The sequence below is a fragment of the Halichoerus grypus genome, chromosome 5 (assembly GCF_964656455.1).
Source record: "Halichoerus grypus chromosome 5, mHalGry1.hap1.1, whole genome shotgun sequence".
In the NCBI taxonomy this organism is placed as follows: domain Eukaryota; kingdom Metazoa; phylum Chordata; class Mammalia; order Carnivora; family Phocidae; genus Halichoerus; species Halichoerus grypus.
In genome coordinates this window covers 166939218-166962368 of record NC_135716.1, presented here as the reverse complement: position 1 = coordinate 166962368, position 23151 = coordinate 166939218, and the positions used below count along the sequence as shown (strand labels likewise).

General features: G+C 39.8%; 1 protein-coding gene and 1 non-coding gene across 2 annotated transcripts in view; both read left to right on the top strand.

Moving 5' to 3' along the window:
- Positions 1-23125, top strand: part of STX12 (syntaxin 12) — a 37251-nt gene extending 14126 nt beyond the window's left edge. Inside the window, exons 2-9 of the mRNA XM_036102963.2 lie at positions 1632-1701; positions 3226-3325; positions 8225-8362; positions 12137-12180; positions 14927-15032; positions 18944-19016; positions 19730-19812; positions 21128-23125. Of these exons, the coding sequence (XP_035958856.2) occupies positions 1632-1701; positions 3226-3325; positions 8225-8362; positions 12137-12180; positions 14927-15032; positions 18944-19016; positions 19730-19812; positions 21128-21220 (707 nt within the window). The 3' untranslated portion in view covers positions 21221-23125. The remainder of the gene's footprint in view (positions 1-1631; positions 1702-3225; positions 3326-8224; positions 8363-12136; positions 12181-14926; positions 15033-18943; positions 19017-19729; positions 19813-21127) is intronic.
- Positions 8570-8642, top strand: TRNAE-CUC (transfer RNA glutamic acid (anticodon CUC)). Its single transcript has one exon. It is a non-coding gene; the product is annotated as a tRNA-Glu (tRNA).
- Positions 23126-23151: the final 26 nt, after the last annotated feature.

Below are 23151 nucleotides of genomic sequence, written 5' to 3'. Positions count from 1 at the left end.
ACTAAGCCAGTCATCTAGCAGTCTGGTATCTCACAAGTGAAACTTTGGCATTAATGCTGAGAGAATAGGAAAGGCCCTCACAAAGGAGACTGTTTTGGCTGGAAGAGTCATATACCTATTGTGTTATGTTATCTCTTGAAGTTCTGGTGAAATTTGAAGATAATCGTGTTTCCTCTGGGCAAGGAGTACTCTATTGTTATGTCTGTACTCCAGCAACTTGGAATAGAAGTTAGTGAATGCTCTTCAGAAGCAAGCAAGCAGGGGTGCCTGGGTAGTGCAGTCAGTTGAGCATCTCTGATTTGGTTTTGGCTCAGGTCGTGATCTCAGGGTCATGAGATCGAGCTCAGCATCAAGCCCCATGTCAGGCTCTGGGCCCTGCATTCCTCAGAGTCTGCTTGGAGTTCTCTCATCCTCTCCCTCTGCTCCCCTCTGCCCCCCACACGCACACGTGCTCTCTCTCTCTTTCAAATAAATCAAGCAAGCAAGCAAGCAGACAACAACAAAGAAATACAAGAAAATTCCAACCTCTACAAATGAATGAATGAATCTAACTCCTTCATCCTCCCACCCAACCAGAAAAAGAACAGAACGCAGGACACAAAAGAAATCAAAAGGTCAACTACACTTCAAAAAAGCCCACAAAAAACCCAAAAATATTTAGAATAAGAAAAAAAAAAGATATCAACGCTCTATTTCTGATGCACAAATCAGTGAGGTACAGGGCTATTCACATTCCCAGGCAAGCTGGTGTTAGAGTGTTTCTCCTTATTGGTAGATGATCAGTTCCTCTGGACCTCTGCTTTCCTAGTCCAGGGCTAGAGGCCTAAACATCTAGAATTCAAACATGAACTTTTCTAGTCTTAGCAAAATATCTAGGAAAAGATAGAGAACGTTATCTGAACAAAACCATATATTTGACTGTAAACAACATAGTTAAAAGAACATAGTCCTTGGAGTTCAATGTATTTGGGATTGAATTTTTTGCTCTGTTACCTAATAATTGTGTACTCTTATATAATAAACTTATGTAAATGTAACTTATATAGCTTATCTAAATATATTTCCTCATCGGCAAAATGAAGATACACCTACTTCAGACTGTTGCTGTGAAAATTAATAAAATAATGTATACAGAGCTCCTAATATAAAAGCTCCTGGCACATAGAGGTGTTCAGTCAATGGTAATTTATTATTATTATTTTTTAATGGTAATTTGTTATTAATAACAAATGTACATTGTCTTTCCAAAAATGTTTGCTATAGAAAAATTATTGTGTTATGAATTTAAATTTTAATTGTTGCGAGTTGATATTTGGTAGTAAGGCCCTTTCAAAGGTGTTGAAATTTTAAACTAGTACCATGGGAAATCTGGAAAATTTTGAAAGTTCTTTGGGAATGATGAACAAAACTGCTACCCTTTACTTGGTGACATAGTTATCTATAGGAGAAAGGTGAACCTCGTAATTAGTTTTAGAAGGGAATGTATATGCCAAATTTTTTATCATAACATGCTTTCTGTTAGTTGCATGAACTTATTCAGGATGTGGAGAGAGACTAGTGATTTGAGAAGTAGGTTGCTCATGATGAATGTATTTTTCTTTTAAATAAATCTTTTCCCCCCCTCTCCCCAGCTGCTCAGATAAAGAATTTGATGAGCCAACTAGGAACTAAGCAGGACTCAAGCAAGCTACAGGAAAATCTGTGAGTAGCTTCCTAATGTGTTGGGTTCTGTGAGGGCCCTTTGAGGACACATCCACTGTCCTTGCTGCGTGGCAGCTTAGGTTTCCGGCCTATGGACTCAGAATGACAGGCAGTGGGACATGAAGTAATAGCTGGATTTGGAAGAGGGGCAACAAAATATATTCATGGGTTGTGATCTCTGCTCCTTTCAAAATCCTCAAACTCAGATTCTTTCTTCCCCTTGGGCTGTTTAGCAGAATACTTTGAGGAAGTAGGGAAGGGAACTTTTACCACTGTTAAACTGTATTCTGCCTAAATGAGCCTCCTGTTGGCACAGGACTCCTGATGATCTGCAGAGCTCCTCTAGTCTGGTGGGATTTCCAACTGTAAATATTAGAAAAATGTATTCACAATGATCTGAGGGGCGTCTGAGGGAGAGGAGAATGGACTGGTCGTAGGAACTCGTGATTCTTTTTATTACATCCTTTTTGACCCCATTTCTGCTTTTAGAAGTTCTATTCTTCATCTTTAAAATATACTGAATGATATTCTTTGTTTCCTGTCCTAGACAGTGTGAAGTGAGAGAATGACTTACTACTTTGAACTTTTTCCAGGGAGATGTGAAAAACCTTTGGGTGTGTTAGTAACGTCTGGGAGGTCCAGGCTCCTGTTTGACTGCCTCTTGTTTTTGACTCCCTCGTTTTTTCTCTGGGAGGCCCCTTTGCAGTGAAAAAATCGTAACGATTAAGTAGTATGGTTTCTCTGTCCTCCCTCAAAACCTTTGTAGAAATAGCCGCAGAGTAGAGGAAACTGTGACTAAAAGGGGCTCTTTTTATGTTTCCACTACTTTCCAATCCCACTTAATAGAATGCATATTCTTCCCTCTTTAATATTCTTCCCCTTATACTCCTTATATGTTTTTATGCAGTACAGGGCTTCTTTGTTTTGGAGGGAAGAGCCAGAAAGTCGAGCATGAAGGACGATAGGGAGCCAAGAATAAAGCTGAAAAAGTGCCAGCTTTAAGCAAGAACGTGGGAGTAGCTCTTTGGAAGTTGTTCCCTGGGGTAGAAGCTGTGCTTTTAATGCACATTTCATCCAACCCCCAGTGTCTGAATTCCGTCTCTAGTCAGTGGCCTGTGACAGACAGCAGCTAGGCAGAACTGCTGGGCAGTGGATGGGAGAGTTTTGTGAGACCTTGGTGTGTTCAAACTATTAGGTTTAGATGTGGGGGGCAGTTGCTCTTATATTTCTATCAGAACTGCTGATAGGCATTTCTTTTCTCCCCAAAGAGTTAAAATACCTGATCAGCAGGTTTCACTGAGGTAGGTTCTTTCTACTGAGTAACATGAAGATGCCTTGCGGTGGGTTTGACTGAGTCGTATTTCTGGATTTTTTTTGTGTGTTTGTGAACCTGGGCCTCTGGGAACCCATTCCTTCAAGTACCCCTTTCATTCCCTGCACTGGGGCACTCTGAGAACTAACTGTACTAACTGTAACAGCTCTCGAGGAGTGGGAATATCCTGAAACGTGTCTTTTCTCTCTTAGGCAACAGTTACAGCACTCTACAAATCAGCTCGCCAAGGAAACAAATGAATTACTGAAGGAATTAGGGTCCTTGCCTCTTCCCTTATCTGCTTCAGAACAGGTTGGTATTTTCTGGTGTGTGTGTTTGTTTAATAGGAAAGGACTTTGTTTTAATGGGAAGGCAGTGTGTGAAACAAAAATAACTTGGCCTTTGGTGCTAGGTAGACCTTCTCTGACCCTCACTTTCTTTATCTGTAAAATGGGGTTATGTGACTGTTGTGACAGTAGAAAGAATGTATGCACCGGGTCTTGCAAAGTGCTCGGCATTTAGTAGTAATCAGTATCTGCTGCTATTATTAATAATAACATACTAACATATTGATAAAATGAGCTTAACTGGTAAACATTCTCAATGTTTGCATCTCTGGGTTTTGGCCAGCAGCTTTATGTTTGCAGGCTTGGTCCTAGTTTGTTTTGTAGTCAGTTTCTATAAATTTTAATCAAATGTTTTTGCTTTCTATTTTGCAGTCACTTTCATGTCCCATCATGAGTTATTCATAGGTTTCAGGTTGAAGAAATGCCCAGGGGAAAGGATTTCTCTTTTCAAGTTATTTTATTCAGTGGTCATTGAGATCCTTTAAAAACACACAATTTTTAACTGGAGTTCATTGTTCCCTTGATGTGCTGGGCCTTTTCTTCACACATTCCTGAAGTCAGTGTGCCTCCTCCTTTATTGTGGCTTGACCTGTTTTACTTGTCATTCATGGTCTACCTCAAATCCTCTCTCTTCCAGGAAAAAAAAAAAAAACCTTCTCCATCTACCTTAGCCTACTGTGATTCCGTTTTTCTTTTAGCTTCTCTACCATTTCTGGGAGCACTTATTTTGCTTTTTATTATTGATTTTTTTCTGATGATGTCCTATTCTCCGATGGCTATAAAGACAAAGCCTACAACTTCCCTGTTCTAGGTTGTTTTTCATTCTGTGAGTTGTGCCTAGTTGTAACATGAAATAATTTTAGTGTGCCGTAATCATCATTTAAAAAATAGAGTAGGAATATCAGAATGTATACCATGTAGTAAAGGGAACTATTATTACAGGAAGCTTTCATTTCATACATATGTGTATATATGGAACTAGGTCAAGATGTCACATTATTTCTGCATGTCTCCATCAAAAAAAGTTTGAAAATGTTAGCTTAACCCATACCTGGCAAAACTGTTTAATGAAGCAGATGTTTAGTCTTTGGAGTTCTGGCGCCCCCTTGCACAAAAGAGAGGAGCCAAGACTAGATGCTTTGTCATTGTGCTACAAAGCAGCTCTGATAAAAAGTAATCTTAATGTAATCACCTTTGGTCGCCCATAGGTATGCTGTTGTTATTCATGCTGATATTTCACTTAGAGACCAGTTCCCCTTGCCATCCAGTATCTCCAATAAAAATCACCCCTTCCCTCCTCCCAGCTGGGCACTTAGGGAATACATGCTTGTGGATGGCTTTAGTAATAAAGAGAGAGTCTAAGGATCTTGATGAAAACAGAATGTTGAAAGTACTTAAGAGTTAATAGCCTAAGCAAAAATAAATAGAAAGTTAAATCTGCTACCAAAAGAGAGAGAGAGAGGATTTAATGTATTCCAAAATCAAAAAGAAGTTATTTTTGGATCATCCATGCTATTGTTCCCTTCCATTACCTTGGATCATTAAGAACACGAAATAGATCTACACATAATTCCTTGATTCTTTCCCCTGTTGTGCTGAATACCGTTCGTTTGCCCTTTCGATTCTTTCTTTATCTAATCAATCTTAGCTTACCACCATCTTTTTGCTCCTGTCCTGTATATCAGACCGTATATCCTCCTTTCAGTCTTTTTTCATATTCATGTGCTATCATCAGTGATCTTCTCATTGCCAAATCTAGTGGGCTTTTTTGAGCTTTTATTCACTTTTCTGTCTCATTTGAAACAGCCCATCCCATCTCTACTGAAACGGTTTTCTTCTTTCCATGATCCCCTTTCAGTGTGTCTCCCGACTCTGGTATCCTTTGCTGGCCTCTTTTCTCTTTCCCCAGGTGGAGTTTCAGCCTCCTTCTCTGACTCTCTGTCTTCCTCGAAGTAGGCATGTCCCAAGGCTCTGCCATTGACCTCTCATTTTCTTAGTCTCTGCTTTCTCCCTCAGGAGGCTTATCTATTTTTATGAGTTCCCTGGCACCTTTATGAACATGACCCCCAGATCTTTTCCTGGCTCTAGCCCTTAACCTCTAAGGACTAGGCCCATATTGCCAATTCCTACTCTAATATCTCCTCTTGAATATACTGCCTTCATCTAAAATTTAATGTGTTGTCTTATACTGAATTCCTCCCATTTCACCCAAATCCCTTAACTAAGCTGATTGATAATACTGATTGTCATAAAAAAAGTTTGTGCCTTTTGACCTAATATTCCCACTCATGCAAATTTGTCCTAAGGCAAAAAGGTTGGAAGAAAAAAAAACTGTAGTCTGGAAGTGGATTTCCTGTATTTAAATTCTACCCCTTCCGGGGCGCCTGGGTGGCTCAGTCGTTAAGCATCTGCCTTCGGCTCAGGTCATGATCCCAGGGTCCTGGGATCAAGCCCTGCATTGGGCTCCCTGCTTGGCAGGAGGCCTGCTTCTCCCTCTCCCACTCCCCCTGCTTGTGTTCCTGCTCTCACTATGCCTCTCTCTGTCAAATAAATAAATAAAATCTTAAAAAAAAAAAAAAATTCGGGCACCTGGGTGGCTCAGTCGTTGGGCGTCTGCCTTCGGCTCAGGTCATGATCCCGGGGTCCTGGGATCGAGCCCCGCATCGGGCTCCCTGCTCAGTGGGGAGCCTGCTTTCCCTCTTCCACTCCCCCCTGCTTGTGTTCCCTCTCTCGCTGTGTCTCTCTCTGTCAAATAAAAAAAAAAAAAAAAAAAAAAAATTCTACCCCTTCCACTTACTGACAGTGTGATCCTAGGCAAATTACTTAATTTCTTTGTGCCTTGGTTTTCTGATCTGTAAAATAGGGACTATAATAGTACCTAACTTATAGGTTGTTGTATAGATTAAAGTATTATGTTAAAGTACTTATAACCGTACTGGTACATAGTAAGCACTGTATTAATATTAGCAATTACAGTGGGGCTCACATTAGCTTTATTTATAATAGTTAAAACCTGGGAAGAATCTAGAAGGAATGTTTACATAAATTTTACTAGATCAACTTGATAGAATATTATGTAACAAAGACCATAATTGTGAAGAGTATGATAACATGGAAAATGTTTATGATATACTTAAAGATAGTATTTTTGTGGGGCACCTCGCTGGCTTAGTTGGTGGAGCATACAACTCTTGATCTCAAGGTTGTGAGTTCAAGCCCCACATTGAGCATGGAGCCTACTCAAAAAAAAACAAAACAAAACAAGGTAGTGTTTTTGGATTGTGAGATTAGAGAATGATGGTTTTTCCCTCTTATTGTTACAATGTTTGTGTGAAAATAAAAAATCCCAGAAAAAGGGAAAAAAGTTCCTCATCTAAATTTGCTTTCAGGGTGCCTGGGTGGCTCAGTTGGGTAAGCATCTGCCTTTGGCTCAGGTCATGATCCCAGGGTCCTGGGATCGAGTCCCGCATTGGGCTCCCTGCTCAGCGGGGAGCCTGCTTCTCCCTCTCCCTCTGCCCCTCCACCCTGCTCATGTGCTCACTCTCTCTCTCTCTCAAATAAATAAAATCTTTTAAAAAAAAAATAAAATAAATTTGCTTTCAGTATTACCATAATTCTCCCAGGTGTGATAATTTGAGTCATTCTTGACTTTAGCTCCCTTGTAGCCCCATAGTCAGTCATTAAGTCATAATGTTTCTTAAATTCATGTCTTTTGTGTTCCCTTTACGAATACAATGTCCTCCTAGCCTTTAACCTAGAATATTGCAATAGTCTTTTTGACATGTTTCTTTTTTCCATCCTACCCTGTACACCATCACAGACTACTTTTTCTAAATTATCATTTTGTACCCATCATGTTTCCTGCTCAGAAATCTTTGTTGCTCTTTGTTCTTTAGGGATTGAATCCCAAACTTATTAGCTTGGCATTTAAAACTTGCTCTGGTCAGCCCCTTCTCTGTCTTTCCAGTTCTTTTAGCTATTCTCATGAAAAAAACTTAGGTTCCAGTCAAACTATCTCCTTATAGATCCTCTTCAAATTTTTACTGCCATGCCTTTGCTCACACTGTTTTCTTACTTGGAATTGCCTTACTTCTTCCATCTGCTTATTCAGACCTTTCTCTTCCTTCAGTATCCACTTTCTCTAGGCCTTTTTGGCCACTTGAGTTCTTAATGATTATACCTGTCTCCAAACTCCTGTAGTACTAATTGGATATAGCAATTATTTATATTGATTTGTAACTTGTGTGTCTATATCCCTTATCTATAAGTAGTTGGTAAGCTGTTTGAGGTCAGGGATGAGTTTTTACTTCTGTGTTCTCAGCCCATAACAGATTCTCTCAGTATGTGTTTTTTTGAGACATAGAATCAGTAAGCTTAGTAAAGGTAGCCCGTAATAGTTTTCAGGTTCTCCAAGGTTTTAAACTTCACTACAGTATGAAGGAAAATGATTCTGTAGTTTTCAGGGAAGCTCTGAACTCAGTGTAGATGAATATTTTTAACATTTTAACATAGAACAATCTCTTTTGGGGTTCAATCTGAGCCTAAAGTTATTTATTCTGCTTTTAGATTCTCCAGGGAACCAAAATTCTCAATTGTATTTCCCTCTGAGATTACCTTACAAGGTAAATGACACACAGTTCCCAGGTTTGTCAGAATGAAAGAAGGAGAATTCAGACTTGGTCTGTGGCATTAATGAGGGATTTGAGTTAGCAAAGAACAAATTTATTAATTTAAGGAAGAGCCTGTTTTATAGTAATTTTCCTGGTTGGAAATCTTTAGAAGGAATAATTTTGCTTTTAATGGGAATTAAAACCAGATTATTTAGGGTTAATATGAAATTTCAAGTCCTTGTTTATTTCCTTAGCGCCAGCAAAAACTTCAGAAAGAACGCCTCATGAATGACTTCTCTGCAGCCTTAAACAACTTCCAGGCTGTTCAGAGAAGGGTATCTGAAAAGGAAAAGGAGAGCATTGCCAGAGCAAGAGCTGGATCTCGTCTCTCGGTGAGTTTATTCCCAAAAGAAGAAGACCCTTGCGATTGCAGGATGTTCTTTCCCACATTGTTGGGTTTTTTTCCCCCTCCTAACTCTGACCATTTTGACCATTAGCTTTTGTTTACCTGCTCCCCCTCAATAATAATACACATAGACATTAGCTGTTGTGAAAATGCCAGATTGGTACAATCCTTATAAAAAATACGTATGCAGGGCGCCTGGCTGGCTCAATTGGTAGAGCATGTGATTCTCACTCTCAGGGTCGTGAGTTCAAGCCCCATGTTGGGTGAGCAGCCTACTTAAAAAAAAATTTTTTTTAATAGAAGTAAATTAAAAAAATATGTATGCCTATGGTCTAACACTAGAAAGGAATATGCACAAAGATTTGAAAAAGTGACAGAATTGTGTGTGGTTTTTTTTTAATTTTATTTGTCTTACATTAAAAACTTAAGAAAAGAAACAATGAATCTATATCCTAGAATATAGCAGGGCTAGGTTATTTTCACTAGACCTCTCTGTGAAACAAATTAACAAATACTAAATTTTAACAACCTAACTTCTCAAAAGTATAAAATGGCCATGAAAATATTAAGGTCAAAATCTAAGAGAAGATGAGAACCCACAGAGAGGTAGGCTAAGCACTGAAACTGCTTTTGCATGGAGTACATTTACTGAGGGCAAACTTGAACTTTAGTTTTGATGTCTATGTGGCATGAGGAGGAAGAAAAGCTCAGAGTCCAGACAAGGTGGAAAATCTAAAAGAAGGTGCTCCTCCAATTAAACTGGACCCCAAAAGGCTGTATCCTTCAGATATGGGTAAACCAGAAGTAAGCCCTTCTTTCCTACAAAAAGATTGCATTAGCACTGAACTGAGCAAGCGGTGGAGGACAGCAGGAGAGAGGGGAAATCCAGGCAATAACTTGTACCACAGAGGAACCTTGAGGCAAATTTACTGCCCAAATTCATACTACATGAATGATCAGAAAGCCTCAAGCTTCAAGTAGTTCTGGACTGGTAGAGTACCTAGGTACCAGGCAGAAGCAAATACAAATCCTTTCTGGTTAGACACCTTTATCCTAGCCCTGAAAGAATACCCTCAAACAATTTTTGAAGTGTTGTGAGCAGCACAGGGTTAAAAATACCCAAGTACACAAAGAAACAAATAACTCTAAACAAGAACTAATAGAAACAACAATGAGGTAAAATGGACCTACAGAGACTTCATGTATTAGAATTATATGACAACTGTCCTTATTTTATTTATTTATTTATTTATTTATTTATTTATTTATTTATTTATTGAAAGATTTTATTTATTTGACAGAGAGAGACACAGTGAGAGGGGGAACACAAGCAGGGGGAGTGAGAGAGGGAGAAGCAGGCTTCCCGCCGAGCAGGGAGCCCGATGCGGGGCTCGATCCCAGGACTCGGGGATCATGACCTGAGTTGAAGGCAGACGCTTAACGACTGAGCCACCCAGGCGCCCCTGTCCTTATTGTATTTAAAGAAAATCTTGAAAACATCTGCAGGAAGCAGGAAACTACAAAAAACTTTGGAAAAGGGTCAAAATACTTTCTAGAATTGAAAAATATAATATGGAAACTAAAAACTTAATGGATAGATGATTTAACTAGAAAATAGAAGATATTATCTATCTCATGATATTATGTATCAGTATGTAGGACGGGGGTTAAGAAGTTAAATAGGAAGAAAGACTATGAGAAATGGAGAATAAAGAGAAAGGATGTGACCTAGTTTTAATTGGAGTTTCAGAATAAGAGTGGAGCAAACATAGAACAGAGGTGATATTTGAAGAGATAATGGCTGGTAATGTTTTAGAACTTATGAGAGACACTAATCTGCAGTTTCAAGAAGCCCAACAAATCCCAAAAAGAATAAATAAAAGACTCTCATCTAAATACATCAGAGAGAAACTTCAGAACACCAAAGACAAAGAGAAAATCATAAAAATAGCCAGGGAAACAATAGAATACCTTCAGAGAGGCAATAGTTGGATTGGCAGTTGACTTCTCAACAGCAACAGTGGAAGCTAGTTGAGGGCTATCTTTAATGTTCTAAAGGACAGTAACTGCCTACCTAGGAATCTAAACCCAGTGAAAGAAGATATACAGAATGAGAATTAAAGACATTTTCAGGGGCGCCTGGGTGGCTCAGTTGGTTAAGCGACTGCCTTCGGCTCAGGTCATGACCCTGGAGTCCCAGGATCGAGTCCCGCATCGGGCTCCCTGCTCGGCAGGGAGCCTGCTTCTCCCTCTGACCCTCCCCCCTCTCATGTGCTCTCTCTCTCTCATTCTCTCTGTCTCAAATAAATAAATAAAATCTTTAAAAAAAAAAAATAAATAAAGACATTTTCAGTCAAAAGTGAGTTTGTTCTCAGGACACCTTACTTAAGAATATTCCAGAAAATGAACTTCAGGCAGAAGGAAGGTGATCCCATATGGGAAGTCTGAAAAGCAGAACAGAATGAAGAGCAAAGAAAGTGGTAAATACGTGAAAAGACAGACTGCAAACAGGGAGAAGATACTGCTATATGTATAATTGACAAGGAACTAGTAACCAGAATATATATAGAACATATAAAGAATTCCCATGAGTCAGTATGAAAAAGATACAACCCAATAGAACAGTAGTTTCTCAGACTTTCTGATCTCAGGACCCTGTTAACACTTAAAAATTATTAGGGACCCCAATGAGCTTTTATTTGTATGAATGGCATCTATTGATATATATTAGAGAAAACTGTAAATGTTTATGTCAGGATGTATGTATAAGTGTTTATAGCAGCATTATTTGTAGTAGTCAAAAGTTGGACACATCTGAATGTCCATCAGTAGTAGAATAGGTAAATGCATTATGGTATATTCACATACTGTAGTATCATACAGCGAAGAAAATAAATGAACCACAGCTACATTCAGCATCAGGGATGGATCTGGCACAATCTGGCAAGATCCAATCAAAGCATGGAAGAATACAAACAGTATAATTCCATTCATGTGAAATTCAGAAGCAGGTAAAATGATATTAAATAAGGATACATATCACTGTATTGAAAATACAAGAAAATGATCATTGTAAAGTCAGGATAGTGGTTACTTTAAGGGCGAGGGAGGGGGCGTTGTAATTGGAGAAGGGCATAGAGGTAGGCTTGAGGGCACTAACTGTTTTGTTTCTTGATTTGGGGAAAAAGTAAAACAAAAACAAAAACAGAAAAACCTCACAGTGTTCCTCTGGGTGGGTAGAATTTTGAAATTTTCTTCATTTTCCTTGTTCTTTTAATTACTGCTATTAGAAAAAGGGAACGACTTCTTTTTTAATGGGAATAGATTGCTCTTTTAACATTTTTTCTTAACTTTTTTTAATACATGCATTAGACTGATCTTTGAAATGAGTCTGCCACTTTAGTGCCTGATATGCCATAAATGTCCATTTTTTTAAATCTTTACATGCTCTGAAAATTTGTTTCCCTGCAAGTTTCAACTCTTTCCCTTATTCTGCCTCCCTATTGTTTACTCCTCTCTCCAACCCGTGTTCCCTCCATCCTATTTAGTAAGGTTACCATTCTGAGCCCAGATTTGCTTTCAACTACTTCACACCCATTTTCTAGTTGAGACAGATTGCCAGAGCCCTGTGTCATCTTACAGATCCTGTTGGAGCCAAGGGATGTTGCTTTATACTGTAGCGAAAGGAAGCCATTGTTTTGTGTGTCTGTCTGTGACATGTTTCTGGATAACAGCAGCAATAATGCCATCTGCTTTCTAGGCGGAGGAGAGGCAAAGAGAGGAGCAGCTCGTCTCATTTGATGGGTAAGGAATTATCCGTACAACCTGCTGGCTAGTTGAGATGGATTCTATACTTCCTGCTTCTAATTTTTTTTCTTTTAAGATTTTATTTATTTGTCAGAGAGAGTACAAGCAGGGGGTGCAGAAGGCAGAGGGAGAAGCAGGCTCCCCACTGAGCAGGGAGCCCGATGCAGCACTCGATCCCAGGACCCTGAGATCATGACCTGAGCTGAAGGCAGATGCTTAACCGACTGAGCCACCCAGGCGTCCCTTTGCTTCTAATTTTAAAAATCAGTGTGGAGAAGAAGGAAAAATAAAGGAAGACCTGGGGTGGTTGACTTATAATCCACCAAATAAAATAAAAAAGTCAAAACCTTGGGCTTTTCCAAGATCTTTGAATTAGGGAAGAAACAATTTGAAGGTGAATAAAAGAGCCAGAGAAATCTCTGATGTGTTTGTGTTGGGGAGAGAGCCTGGCTCGCTAGGAATAAGTACGAACCCATGAATCTACAGATTAGGATGTTACCTCTAATTCAGATGTAATTTTTTCAAAGTTCTTGGGTCTCCGTTTACCCATCTGTAAAATGGAGGCAACTCATTCTTTTAGGAGTAGTACAAGAAAAAGCAAACAGTTTGCATCTGAAAGACATCTTCTTTCTTAATTTCTCCAGACTGAATTAACTAATTCCATAGAAATGTGTTGGTGGGGCGCCTGGGTGGCTCAGTCATTAGGCGTCTCCCTTCAGCTCCGGTCATGATCCCAGGGTCCTGGGATCGAGCCCTGCTTCGGGCTCCCTGCTGTGCAGGAAGCCTGCTTCTCCCTCCCCCACTCCCCCTGCTTGTGTTCCCTCTCTTGATGTGTCTCTCTTTGTCAAATAAATAAGTAAAAATCTTAAAAAAAAAATGTGTTGGTGTTATTAATTTAGAACTTAAAGTGCTCTATCATAGGTATGAATCTCTCTCTTCCCACTACACTGTGAGCGCCTCAGAGGGGTGCCTCGTGGGCTCTGTCTTACTCCTTTTTATATCTCCAGTGTGGGGAGGAAACTAAATACTGTGGAGATGATGTCTGATTTATGCATACTGTTGGAATTTTCGAAGTGTTTTATGTCTAGCATCATATGTAGTATGCCTTTCTTCTTTTTTTTTTTTTTTTTTTTTTTTTTTAAAGATTTTATTTATTTGAGAGCGAGAGAGAGAGAATGAGAGAGAGAACACGAGAGGGGGGAGGGTCAGAGGGAGAAGCAGACTCCCTGCTGAGCAGGGAGCCCGATGTGGGACTCGATCCCGGGACTCCAGGATCATGACCTGAGCCGAAGGCAGTCGCTTAACCAACTGAGCCACCCAGGCGCCCCTCTTCTTTTTTTTTTTTAATTTTTTTATTGTTATGTTAATCCCCATACATTACATCATTAGTTTTAGATATAGTGTTCCATGATTCATTGTTTGTGCATAACACCCAGTGCTCCATGCAGAACGTGCCCTCCTCAATACCCATCACCAGGCTAACCCATCCTCCCACCCCCCTCCCCTCTAGAACCCTCAGTTTGTTTTTCAGAGTCCATCGTCTCTCATGGTTCTTCTCCCCCTCCGATTTCCCCCCCTTCATTCTTCCCCTCCTGCTACATTCTTCTTCTTCTTTTTTTCTTTCTTAACATATATTGCATTATTTGTTTCAGAGGTACAGATCTGAGATTCAACAGTCTTGCACAATTCACAGCGCTTACCAGAACACATACCCTCCCCAGTGTCCATCACCCAGTCACCCCATCCCTCCCACCCCACCCCCCACTCCAGCAGCCCTCAGTTTGTTTCCTGAGATTAAGAATTCCTCATATCAGTGAGGTCATATGATACATGTCTTTCTCTGTTTGACTTATTTCGCTCAGCATAATACCCTCCAGTTCCATCCACGTCGTTGCAAATGGCAAGATCTCATTCCTTTTGATAGTATGCCTTTCTTCTAAATATGGTACCTGAAAAGAAGAGTTATAACATTTCACTAGCTTTTTATTTTAGTTTTCTCTTAAGAGGCATTTAACCCACTGGCTCCTGGGTGGCTCAGGTGGTTAGGTGTCTGCCTTTGGCTCAGGTCGTGATCCCGGGGTCCTGGGATCGAGCCCCATGTTGGGCTCCCTGCTCAATGGGAAGTCTGCTTCTCTCTCTCCCTCTAACCCACCCCCTTCTCGTGGTCTCACTTTCTCTCTCAAATGAATAAATAAAAAACCTTAAAAAATATTTTTTAAAAAAGAGGCATTTAAACCCAAAGTATAATCTCAAGGAATGTTCTGAAAACCAGAAGATGTGATTCTGTTAGACTAATTGGAGAAGCATTGACAGGTCACTTAGCCTGCTCTCCTCCACCCATTTAGTACCCAAGAGACCAACACAGCTTATATTCTGAGAGTGCTCTAGAAGAGGATGGGCCAGTGTGCTTCACTGACTTCAAGTCTCTGTCTGCTTTCCTTGTCTAGCAAGCCCTAGCAAGATTGTAGGTGCACCCCTAACTGGAAAACAGCAAGGAGTCCCATCCCTCATAATCCTGCTTCATCTCAGTTTTGCCCAGGGAAGCTGAGACTTTGTTTTCTTGGTAATATCAGCTCTTTGCCTCCAGATATGAAGAATGTGGCCCTCAAGGACTTTGTTATCGATCCCGGAGGCGTTGGAGCCCGGTCATGTCCTTGGCTAGGCTCCGCTGGTAGTAATGTTGTGAGTGTCTCATGCACACCTTAGGGAGGGGGAATCAGCTAGTGTGCTTGTTGCCTTGCAGCCATGAGGAGTGGAACCAGATGCAGAGCCAGGAGGATGAGGTGGCCATCACCGAACAGGATCTGGAACTTATTAAAGAGAGAGAAACAGCAATTCGGCAGCTGGAGGTAAGAGCCAGGTCGTGTTTTTTGTTTGACTCCATGTATCTGCACTCTAATCCACCTGGATTTTCTCTCGGCGATTATGAAAAAGCATGAAATGAGTCCTAATGTGATTTGCGTATTATGTCTCAATGTAATCATGGTGAATTTGAACTACTCTTATGGTGGTACTGGTCGTGGTGCCCAGGAAGACTCAAATACCATATCTTACATGGTCTGTGGGAGAATATGCATGAAGAACAGAGCAAGGCAAACAAATATTTTATTGCTCATTAAGACTTTGCCCCAAACCAGGGTACCTGGGTGGCTCAGGCGGTTAAGCATCTGGCTTTGGTTCAGGTCATGATCCCAGGGTCCTGGGATTGAGCCGCATCAGGCTCCCTGCTCAGCAGGGAGCCTGCTTCTCCCTCTCTCTCTGCCCCTCCCCTGCGCTCATGCTCTCTCTCTCTCAGATAAATAAATAAAATCTTAAAAAAAAAAAAAAAAGACTTCGCCCCCAGACCTCTTTGGAGAGAGCCCTTTTGGGGCACCTGGGTGGCTTAGTTGGTTAAACGTCTGCCTTCAGATCAGGTAATCATCCTGGGGTCCTGGGATCGAGCCCTGTGTCAGGCTCCCTGGTCAGCAGGGAGTCTGCTTCTCCCTCTGCCCTCTGTCCCCACTCCACCCCCCTTTTCGTGCTCTCACTCTCTTTCAAATAAATAAAATCTTAAAAAAAGAGAAAGAGAGCCCCTTTGTTTAGTCTGAATAGCTCAGAATAAAGGCAGGCCAAAAAGTTTGCTTAATTTTTGTGCATCCCATAGTCCAATCCCAAGTTGTAGATATGACTTCACTGCAAAGAAACAGGAACAGGTTTTTGTTTTTGTTTTTTTTAAATTTTTTTTATTATGTTATGTTAATCACCATACATTACATCATTTGTTTTTGATGTAGTGTTCCATGATTCATTGAACAGGAACAGTTTTTAAGGTGGGGGTTGAGGGAAAGGTCTTGAGGCCTTTCTTACCTGATTTTCCAACTTTAACTTTACATAATGACACGTATATTCTTAAACCTGAATAATTTTCTCCTCCATGCAGCTAGAGGACTGCCGTCCCTGGAGGGGGGGGTGGGCAATGAGGAGGAGGGGGTTTGTAGAGAGGAGAAACTTGGAGCTCCTCCATGACCTTCATCTGTGGCGGTGGCTCTGAGCTCTGACTGTACCTTAGAGTCACTTGAAGACTTTTTCCCCCAAGTGCCCAGCTGTTCTCCCTCCCACACCAGCTATTAGTTTTGACTATGTGAAATTCCTATTTTTTTTTAGGCTAAAAATGGGCAAATATTCACAAGATTTTTTTTTTCAAACTTCCCAGGTGATTATAATGTGCATTCAGGGTGGAGACCCACTGCCCTAGAGACCATCAGTGTCACAGTTCATCCTCAAGTTTGATAATTTTATTGCCTTCAAAGATGTCCTATCTTTTCTCTTTTCACCTACTGCAACTAACCATTGACTTGGTTCTCTAACGTTAGAAATACTGTTATAGCAGAGAGTCGAGTGAAACACAGAGCTAAGGAAAGGAATGTAAGGTAGAAGACGTCAGGAACATAATAGGCGCTTCACAAATTCTGCATTCAGCATTAAGTCCGAGTGCCTTAGCTGGGACTGGATTTTCATATCCAGTCATTTCCTACATCGAATATACATCTAATATCCTATTCTAGAGAAATAGAGGTTGTGTCTCCTCGACTCTCACATTGCGCATCTGACATTTCTGGCTACCAAATGTGTGGGCTTTTTCCACATCAAGCAATCCTTCGACACCAGCTAGGTGTTTTACAATTTAACCCAGTGCTGACACTGTACCTGGAGTTAGCATCAGATCCCACAGCTTAAGGGCTCAGTCCCACAACCCTCCCCCCAACTTGGGAAGCCAACTAAGTCTAGGCTGTTACCTATGCTTACTGACAGGCTATCAGTTGGAGGTTCCCATGACCCCCTCATTGGGTTTGATTAATTTGCTAGAGCAGCTCAGAACTTAGGAAAACAATTTATTTACTAGGTTACTGGTTTATTATAAAAGGATACAACCCAGGAACAGCCAGATGGAAGAGATATACAGGGCAAGATATGTGGAAGGGGTGAGGAGCTTCTATGACCTCTCCACCTGCACCACTCTCCTAGACCTCCGTGTTCACCAACCCAGAAGCACTCTTAGTCCTGCCATTTAGGGTTTTTATGGAGGCTTCGTTATGTAGGCATGATTGATTAAATCATTGGCTCTTGGTGGTTGACTCAGCCTCCAGCCCTCTGATAACACAGTTGGTTCCCCTGGCAACCAGCCCCCATCCTGAGGGGCTTGTTCTTTAAGCTCAGGTGTGGTTGAAAGGGATGTGTTATAAGTAACAAAAGCTAATTTTCTCTCTTTTACCACTTAGGAAATTTCAAGGGTTTTAGGAGCTCTGATCCAGGAATGGGATGAAGACTAAATATATATTTCTTATTATAAATCACGGTTTCACACCCATGTTATAACCAAGCTGGGCTATTTGCTCTTTAACTCAATTAACTTTTTGTTTATATGGCTTCCCTTTTGCTTTAAGGTACAACTCAAGGGGTGCCTGGGTAGCTCAGTCGTTAAGCGTCTGCCTTTGGCTCAGGTCATGATCCCGGGGTCCTGGGATTGAGCCCCGCATTGGGCTCCCTGCTCAGCGGGAAGCCTGCTTCTCCCTCTGCCTCTCTCTCTCCCTCTCCCTCTGCTTGTGTTTCCTCTCTCACTGTGTGTCTCTCTGTCAAAGAAATAAATAAAATCTTTAAAAAAATAATAAAGCTTTAAAAAAAAAAAAGGTACAACTCAAGTCCTGCTGCTTCTGCAAGCCTTCCTCTACACACCTTCCTATAACCGTTTAGTAGTCACTTCCTATATAATGACTTTTCTTATTTATCTTATTGTGTGCTCCTCCCACCCCCCACCTCCGTTAGCTAGTAAGCCTTTTTGTATCCACAGCAACTAGCAGACTGTCCCTACTACAGTAGATTCTTAGCAAGTAATTAAGGTTTTGATGTTCTGGTAAGAACTAGTCTTGCCAAGTTATGATTCGGAAGTCGTGGCTTTCAAGCATTGTTTTTTATTGTAGCGTTCTGAGAGGCAGTGTATTGCAATCAAAAGAGCATGGGCTTTAGAGATATTCTGGCTGCAATCCCTAGTTTCCTTACTGACCAGCTTTGTGACTAGACAGTTATATAACCTCTCTGAGCCTTATTATCCTCAAAGATACTTGACTTCATAGAGTGAATGATTAATGTAAATATCAAAGAGGCATAGTAACATAATGAAAACATCATGAACTTTTAATTCTCAGCTCTGCCACTTGCTAGCTTTGAGACCTTGGGACAAGTCATCAAACCTCCCTGAGCCCCACTTTTCTCTTCTGTACGATGGGGATAATACGTGTCTCATTGTGTTGTCATGAGGACCAACTAAGTAATGATTAATCATAGCTGACACTTACAAAGTGCGTATTGCACAGTTCCAAGAACTTTAAATATATCAACTTATTTAGTGCTTCTGCACTTTAGTAGGAGATGGGTACTGTCATTGTCCACATTTTAGAGGGGACAGCCCAGAGAGGTTCTTAACCTAAGATGGTACCACAAGACTGTGGAGGATTAACTTCACACAGCAAGACTGGGTTCTCTCTAGCTGACAGTCAGGCTTCAAGGGTCTGTGCTTTAATTACCTACCTGGTATAGTTCTTGGCACATAGTAGGCATTTAGTAGATATTAATTAACTTTATTTTCATTTTCAGTTTACGGAGAAAGCATGATTTATAAGCCTTAGAAACACATGTGTTATGTTTACACCAAAATTTTAGCTAAGTAGAGGAATTGAATTGTCTAACATGTTGCTTGATGTTAATTATTTTTTATGTTCCTTAGGCTGATATTTTGGATGTCAATCAAATATTTAAAGATTTGGCCATGATGATCCATGATCAAGGTGATCTAATTGGTATGTATCATTGATAACTTTAACCTCAAGGTGAGTTGATAGTAGTACTTGTGTGTGAAGAAGTCAGTAAGACATGTCTTAGGAAATTACGAATGCCATTTAAAAATTATTAAATTCATTTTTTGGCCCCCTTTTTATATTGTCAGATGTAGAAACTAAAGTGAGACCTCCATGATTACTCAGCTCACTTGCCATTGCTTCTTGTTAAGTCTTTGGCTGTTTAGGGAAATAGCTGTTGGCTTCCCAGCTTTTATCTCCAGAAACTTAAACCATTTTGGGATTAGTAACCTTTTTTATAAAGTTTTTTATTTGGAAATGATTTCAAGTTTAGAAAAGTTGCAAAAATAAAAAGACTACAAGGAATTCCTTTATAACCTTTACCCAGATTTACCTCTTGTTAACATTCTACCCCCATTTGCTTTAGACTTGCTCTCTTTCTCTCTAAATATACATGTGTATATATAATTTTTTCTGAACCATTCGTGGGTAAGTTGCGTACTTCACAACCCTTTGCCACTAAAATAGTTCAGTGTTTATTTCCGAAGAATAGAGCTATCATCTTACCCAGTTAGTAACTTTTGATTCCGTGGCTGGATAGTTGGAATGGTGGAATGGTGAAACCAGGACCCACAACATCAAGAGTGTGTTTAATTTGCAATCTGGAAACATCTGATTGTGGTAAAAACATCCACTGCCCTTCTGTTTATTTGCAGACAGCATAGAAGCCAATGTGGAAAGCTCAGAGGTACATGTAGAGAGAGCCACTGATCAGTTACAGCGAGCTGCTTACTATCAGGTAAGAGCACATACCAAAGAAAGTCACTGTATTGCAGACTTCACGAGCCATCACAGCTCACTGACACACTGAGAACAGCTGCAGGCTTTGGCTTAGGCTTCAGCTGGGGGCCAGTGGTCGTAATTGCAGTCGCGGTCCACTTTTAATATTTTCCTCTGTGGAGAAATCTACAAAAAGACATCAGTCCTTGAATAAACTGACACAGAAGGCTCTTAGCTACAAGGCTAATCCCAGAAGCTGGCATGATACCTAAATCTGGTATAAGGCTAATTTTATATTCTGAACAGCTAAAATTTGTTTCAGTTAGTATAGTAATAGGTACAAAGAAGGACTTTGTGGCTACTTTATGTTGACTGCAGCCACAGAGGATGGACAGAAAATCAATTCCAACTGCTATTTGTGAATAAGTAGGGGGTTATCATTTTTCTATGAATAAATGGGAGTTAATCGTTCTACTTTGTATGAAGTGTTATTTTTTTACATATTAGCTGAAACTCTGGTTTTGTGACTTTTACCTGGGTCTTTATCTCAAGTGTGCAGGTACTGTGATTGACGTCCTCTTCATTTCCTCTCCATTTGGTGCTGTATGGCTTTTTCATAAACAGCATTTCAGTCATTTTCCATGTTCCTAAGATAGTTGTATTTTACCTGGAAATGTTCTTAAGGAAATTTGTATTTAATAATAGTGTTTCCTTTTAAAAACTGAATGATGATGTTAGTGTTAGACAGTAAAGGACTTATGAAGTAAATTATATACATCCACTCAATATTATATTATGTGGGAGTTAAAAGAGATGTCTATGAAGAGTTTATAATAACATTTTTGTGCTGAAATGTTAAGTGAGAAAGACATCAAACATCATACAGTATGATCCCAATTCTGTCAAATAACAATGTGCATAGATAAAAGATCATGAGAAAATACAATCAGAGTGTCAGTGGTTTTATCTGTAGATGATTATTTTCTTTCTGCTTGTCTGTATTTTTTACAGTAAACAAAAATTTTATAATAGGTATAAAACCTTTAATAAAATACACATGCACAAATAACTTATCTTATTACAAATAATGCCTAGCAGCATAGGTATAAACAATCCCTTTGCAGAAATATATTAGGGGATCTGGAATTAGAATTTGCACTACTGCCTTGCGCTGATAACTGTTGAGATTTTGGGAGGGTCTCTGCATATCCGTGCACGGATAGAGTTAATGCTGGGATTACAAGGAGGCAGATTTATGAAACACTCTTGGAGTCTTAGATATGAAAATTTTTACTTGTCTCATGAGTGTGTTCTTTATATATTTTTCTCCTCAGAAAAAATCTCGCAAGAAGATCTGTATCCTGGTGCTTGTCCTGTCCGTGATTATTGTCATCTTGGTATTTATTATCTGGCAAATTTATAAATGAAGTGATTGCCTCAGAGCCGCCTTCTGCTGAGCTGTTTTCAAGGGCACCTGCTTACTGGAGTCTTTCCAGAACAAACTGATCACAAGAAGAGAGCATACACCAGAATGTCCTGTAATAATTTAGTTAGAAAATAACTACTAACTAGTCCTTTGGAATTAGTGACCTATGGAGACAGTATTTATCAATTTATGCATACATTCTATTGATTTCTCAAATTAGGAATTAATTTATGTGGATTTTGCTTTCTCTTGTATTCTGATTGCCCTTCATCTCCAAGTGTTTACTGAAAATTCCATTCTAGATACTCTTGTTTTGACAGGTGACACTACAGTCTTGTAATATTGTCATTTTATGTATATACTAGATTCACCTTTTTACTAGCAACTGAGGTAGAATTACTTTCTGACAGCCAACACATTTGTCAGAAACTATATAATAAGCTGGTACTTTTTATTATTTAACGTTTCAATTTGAATTTCCAAGAAGCCTATTCTCTATCTGCTTTGAAAGATTTTGGCAATATATTTAACTGGAAAGTAAAAATTGCACATTTGATCCCGATTAAAAGTATCTATTTGAGCTGGCCAATTGTCAAAGTACCTGTTAACGGGGTTTAAAGTTTACTTTATTACCTGCTAGTGTCATCCATGGCAGTTCATCTGCACACACACTAAACTGTCTTGTTCACTTTTTTAAGAGATTAATTTAATTAACATTATTATGCTCTCTGGGGTCCCTCTCCCCCTGTCTGTATAGAAAGGGAGAATTAGACAAAGCATGCTTTTGGAAAGCAAATAGGAATTGTTTGGAATGATTTAAACTTTTTGTTGTTGTTCACTTGTGGTTCTACATTCCTGGTGAATGATGAATATTGCTGTCAAAAGGCTGCCCCTTCCCCCATAAGGGCTGCTGGGCATTTGATGGCAGGAAGATTTTAAAAGCTAGACTGAGGTTGGTTTAAAATTTAGTTCTGTGAACCTGGTGATAAAGCAAAGAAAGGGTTCATTTTTGTAAATACTGCCGGTTTGGAATAGTGATGTTAGACTTACCCTAATTTATGAACAAGAGATTAATCTCCATGCATAGTTTTAGACAAAAAAAAAAATGTTTCAATAAAAGATTGCTGTCTTGTAATAGAAATGTTGTCCATTTCCCTTTTTCACACAGGTCTAGAGCAGTTAAAGGGAATAAAATTTCTGTAGGCTCTCACATAAGTGTGAATTGGGCCAACAATTTCAGTTCATCCTTTAGTGAATTAGAGGACTGGGCTACCCTGGATATATTTATATTCATTTCTTCCACTCCCTTTAATGTTCCTTAATCTCCTTTTTACCAAACTAATGTGAATAGTAGGGAAACAAGGGCCCAAATGCCTAAGTTTCTTTGTACTCTTGCACCATTCCACTCCTTAATACAAATAAACATTTTAAAAAAGCTTTTGTAGTAAGTTTTTATGAGTTAACATGTGGTAGCTATTAGGTAAAGTGCTGTCCTGAGAAAAATTGAGACTGGCAAGAAGACTGGAGGTCAGGTGATGATTGGCTTGGGGGTGGAATAAGGGCCGATGCTGCCCTTTCCTTGAAAAACAGGATGGAGCTACTGGGGTGTCACAGGCGGCCCAAGCAGCAGCTCCAGGGCTCGTTCCTTGGTTCTACAATCAGCTGGACTTGGGTACATCATTTGTAACATTTAAGACCAAAAAATTCCTGATTGTGAAAAACGATTTCAATTTGGGTTAAATGAAGCTATCATAGTTGTGTTCTATAATACTGTGTAATCCAGTGGTGGTGATAATAGTGGTCGTGGGTAGCCAGTCTGACCTTGGCTTAGAATTCGAAGGGCCTGGAGTTTATGGTAGTTGCCAAGAGGTTCTGCTAGATGATCTTAATAAACCTGTTCACAGAATCCTCCTTATCTCTGATTTGTTTGTC